The sequence below is a fragment of the Medicago truncatula genome, chromosome 3 (genome assembly GCF_003473485.1).
Source record: "Medicago truncatula cultivar Jemalong A17 chromosome 3, MtrunA17r5.0-ANR, whole genome shotgun sequence".
Taxonomy (NCBI): domain Eukaryota; kingdom Viridiplantae; phylum Streptophyta; class Magnoliopsida; order Fabales; family Fabaceae; genus Medicago; species Medicago truncatula.
Window position 1 is genome coordinate 10,025,140 of NC_053044.1, and position 5,085 is coordinate 10,030,224.

Consider the following 5,085-nt stretch of genomic DNA (forward strand, 5'->3'; position numbering starts at 1 on the left):
CACCGATCAAGCAGCATTCCCTTCACCGTGTCAATCAACCATCGTCTTCTCTACATTTCCCATTCCAGGGAACAAAAAAAATGAATCAGCAACACCCATTGCCCTCAGCTTCTTCATCAATGGCAGACTGGTCACAACTCCCAAAAGATCTCCTCCAACTAATTTCCTCAAAACTCGACAGCGAATTCTACCAACTCCGTTTCCGATCCGTTTGTTCATCATGGCGCTCTTCCGTTCCCAAAAACCATCACCACCATCTCACTTTACCTTCTCACCTCCCAACTCCTTCCGATTCCAACAATCTCCATCATTCCAAATCCATCACTTTCCCTCTTTCCAAACGAACCATTTTCCTTATCACACCCCCCACAAATCATCATCATCATCATCAACAAACCCTAAACAACAACCCTTGGTTAATCAAAATCGGTCCTGACTCACGTGACCGAACTCGTCTCTGGAATCCTCTCTCACGTGACAAACAATTATCTATTTATCTCCCACAAGTCATTAATTTCAACGAACACCGTGTCATTGATCTGGGACGTGAATTCGTAATCGGTAATTTCAACGAATACAGCTCGTTATATATGGAAAAGGTTATTGTTCTTGACGCTGACATGTGGGGAGGTAAAGAGCGTTGTTCGGTTCTTTTCACTATTCATATTTCTGGGAAAATTGCGTTTTTTCGATGTGGTGATGAGCGGTGGACGATTGTACCTGAAATGCCGTCACCTTTTGATGATGTTTGTGTATTTAAAGGGAGGCCGGTTGCGGTTGATGGTACCGGTAGGACTGTTGCGTTGAGACCGGATTTAAGTTTGGATTTGGTGGCTGAGCCTGTGTTTGGGGGAGATAAGAAATTTTTAGTGGAGAGTGATGGTGAGTTATTGTTAGTTGATAAATATTTGTCTTGTTTTCGTGATGGTAATTTTGTGGATCATACCGATGTTCCATATGGTGATGTTAACGTTGTTAATTTTGATGTTGATGTTGATGTTGATGATGATGATGATGATGGTGAGATTTTTAGGATTGGATCGGAGAGAGCTGTGAGATTTGATGTGTTTAGGCTTGATGAGAAGGAGAAGAAGTGGGTGGAGGTGAGAAATTTGGGGGATATGGTTTTGTTTTTGGGGGAAGAATGTGCTTTTTCTGCTTCGGCTTCGGATTTGTGTATTGGCAATGGGAACTGTGTGATATTTAGGGATTATGTTTTGAACGATTTTCATTCCACCGAGGTTGGCAACCGTGTTTTTCACTTGGATCAACGTCGAATTTCACCATTGTCTGATTTCCCAATTTATTCTAAGTTGTTTTGGCCACCTCCAGAATGGGTCGGGTTGCATTGACAACAACATAAATGGATGGAAAGGTTTGTAATTTAAAACTGTTGAGTTGTGCTGGATTTGGAAACACACTTATTTGCTAGTATTGTAGATGCAGTTCTACAAAACACCTGATGTTATTATTTTTATGTTTTTTCAACATGAACTCGTACAATGTTGAAATGTTTTTACAATGTTTGTTGGTCTTTTAACTAATTATTACTTTTTGTATAAATTGAAATTGTCTTATTTAACTTGTTAATGAGCAGCTTTAAATTCATGTGAGCCTTTTGATTAGGATCTAAATGCTTTAGTCACTTGAGAAGGTTTCTATTGTGAAAATAGAGAATCATGCTATCAATTATCAACATTCACTTATTAGTATTGTTGCAGATGTAGATGCAGTTTTAAAATAAACATTGATTTACTTCATTCTGAATGCACTCATTATTTTAGTTTGACTTTCTGTTGTAAGATTATATAAACTTTTCAGTAAGTACTTGTAGAAAATAGAACTTTTCTGATATGCTACTGAGTTTTTTTTTTTAATTGAGGGAATGACAATGAGTTTTTTATTTTATAAGTATGAGTTGAAATTAGTTTCTATGCTTCTATTCTTTCAGAAGCTTTTTCATTTGACTATTTAGTAAGCACATGTAAACTTATGAAAGCTTATCTTTATAAGGTCGGAACTAAATACTTAACTCATTTGACAAGTGACCATAAGATTCACTCTAACTGCATATATACTATAGGATCAAGTTCCTAGTCAGTATCTAGTTTGTGCATAGACTTGCTGGGTTTCAGTTTTGGAGGTAGAAAACAGGTACTTCATGGGCATGTTTTTCAGTTTTCATTGATAATTAATTTCAATATTTAGCCCTTGTTAGATTGAGCAGAGACTGTAATGGTACTTTAGCGGCAAAATCTAATAAAACACCTCGTTAGATTGTGATTATTTATAAACTTATAAACCGCTCTGATTATCTATGTCCCTATGGAGTAACTTGGAACATAAGTTGTAGAAGGCCAAAAGCAGAATAGGGATTTTTTTTTTTACAACTAATGGGTTATATCACTCAAGTGAATATTATTACAAAGAAATGACTTAGTCAACCTTTGAATTTTGTATAAAAATAGGTTATCAAAAGAGTGTGGTTAAATAATGATGGTAAATACCAACATATGGTTGGTTTTAATGGTAAGGGACTCAAGCTATATTAAAGGAAGTGTTAAGGGTTCGGTCCCTTTCTATTGCATATGGAGAAAACCTAGAGTTCATGTTTAAGAGGGAGGACGTAATATAATTAAATATTGATAATTTCTAGAATTCATACAACTCTGCTGATGCGATATTGGGGTTTAACTTTTATCACATGCTTATCAGAAGATAGTATGATTTAGTCCGTGGCAGATAAAAGTGTGCTAACATAATAGTGTTGGTGCACTATTGTGCTTAGTTTGTGTTGTTAGATTGGATAAACTTTGCAAACAACAGTTATATAGAAAAAGAAACATTGAAACGTTCTTGCATTGACTATGAGTTTTTCTAAGTAATTAGTCTTGCATCTGCACTTCAAAATTGTTCAGAATGTCTTTCTTTTATCTTTTTGATATAAGGGATTGGCAATTGCAGCATGAGATTTAATGCAAGGAATATAGGTTTTTCGACATAATTTGTTCATTAGAATTTAGTAGATCTGTCAAAAAAAAAAAAAAGAATTTAGTAGATCTGTAGTAGCTAATATTATATCCCTGAAATGTGGATGATTTCGCTGTCCCCAGTAGTTGACGTTTATAATCTCCACGTTGTTGTAGTCCATACTTCATATAACTACTCTTCTAATCAAGCAAATATTATATTAATTTTTCAGTTAATATTCGTCACCGTTGTTATAACCCTAGTGGTTTGGCTGTGAGGACATTTTACGTGGGTGCCCAAATTTGATCCCGAGTCTCCACACCCCAAATTTTTCCGTTAATAGTTTGATTTAATTTCTATATAAATATAACCAAAATAAACCTAAGAAGGACCATGTAGTATTTGCACTATGGGAGAGAGTCGGAGAGATCAATTCATATTATATGTTGGTGACTTGGTGGAGACTTAAATTTATGGGGAGCTCTTTGCAATTGCATTGAGTATAATTTGAATTATTGATAAAACTTTGACAGGATAAAAGTATTATTTGATAACTATGTGAATGCTGTTTCTAAGGTGATCTAGTGTAACTATTGCCATTCTATTTGCAATCCGAGGTATTCCTTCCCACATTCATCTACGTCATATTTAACCGTTGTACCTGCTTTTGTATCACCTGTCAATTGTCATCATAGGTTATATATATTGGGAGTCCATGTTTTCTTCCTTTCATTATTGATAATTTCCTATAGTTCATAAAAGATCTGCTGATTGGGGTTTAATTTCTATGCCTATCACAAGATAGTATGAAGAAGAAAGAAATATTCTTTCTTGATTATTTCTTAATATTGAATTTATTTTAATTGTAGGTTGTGAAGGAGCCCTTTGGTGCAACTTTTGGCAATGTTGCAGATGATTGTGCCCATAGACAGTGGGGAATGTTTCTGTTTATTTTATTATTGTATAGTTTTAATGTATAGGGGACATAAATTGGAACAAGCTTTCTTGTTATTAATGGATATCGACAATCCCATCATGGCTTTGTTAGTACAATGTTTTGGCTTCCAAATCTGATCTAAGCAAAAGATGAACATTCAAGCCAACTCAAAGTGGCGGTGAATGAGCAAGAAATGGTCGTTGGTGGGGTGGACATTATTAAGATTATGCCAGGTTGATATGAGTGAGATACACAACTAACAACTTGTGAGAGAAAAGGCAGAGGCCAGTGGGAGAGGGAAAATAATAGGATAAAGGAGAAGGAGAAATATGTGACGTTAATGGTGTGTAATTAGATCTGGTAAGACTTCAAATCTAACGGTATAAATTACACAAAAAATGGTCAAATATGTTGACTGCATTGAAGCCTTAAGAACCGTTAAGTCTTAATGTAACAATACATTGTCCCTCACAACTAAAATGTGTTTATGAAGACGAAGTTTAGTCATATTTTATATCATAAAAACAATCTCTGAAACCTAACATGCAAACCTATTTGATAAATATAATTATGTTTTTCTGCACAAACATAATTATATTTATGTTAGAATATTTTATTATTTAGTTATATTTCATTGTTCGAGTGTAACTATTGTCCTCGTGAGTTTAGCTCGCTTGGTAAGGGATAATGCATTATGTATGCAGGGGCCGGGGTTCGAACCCTGGATACCCTACTATTTCACCTTTAAGATGAATTTCTCTGACCGCTAAGCTACGACAAAAAAAAAAAAAACTATTATTAGACGAAACTCATCACCAACGTTCAATTGTTGTATTGTGGGTACCGTTAGCAATTCATTTATTTTACAATCCGCACTTGATATCTTGTTAAATTCTTTTAATTTATAAATAAAGATGTATATGTCTCTATAATATTTTATTGACATGTCTAAAAATGTTGTGCGAGTGTAGACTTATACAAGTATTCAATAGTTATAAAGATTTATTGTATGTTAAAGTAAACTGATATTGTTTGATCGTTGCAATAAAATACCACTTGCAATTGATATTGTCTAAATACTTTTTTAAAAAACTAAACTAACTCATCAAAATTGGCACTTGAGACTTTGATGAGCATACTACTAGGTCCCAAGGTAACATCAACATGTCAACCTGAGT

The 5,085-nt window shown here is 34.5% G+C and overlaps 1 protein-coding gene across 1 annotated transcript; it reads left to right on the forward strand.

Annotated features, from left to right (window-relative positions):
* On the forward strand, positions 1 to 4,023 carry LOC11431079 (F-box protein SKIP23). The gene is made up of 2 exons (XM_003599149.4): positions 1 to 1,375; positions 3,840 to 4,023. Exon 1 carries the CDS (start codon positions 81 to 83, stop codon positions 1,350 to 1,352), a length of 1,272 nt encoding a protein of 423 aa, XP_003599197.1. The 5' UTR covers positions 1 to 80; the 3' UTR covers positions 1,353 to 1,375; positions 3,840 to 4,023.
* Positions 4,024 to 5,085: the final 1,062 nt, after the last annotated feature.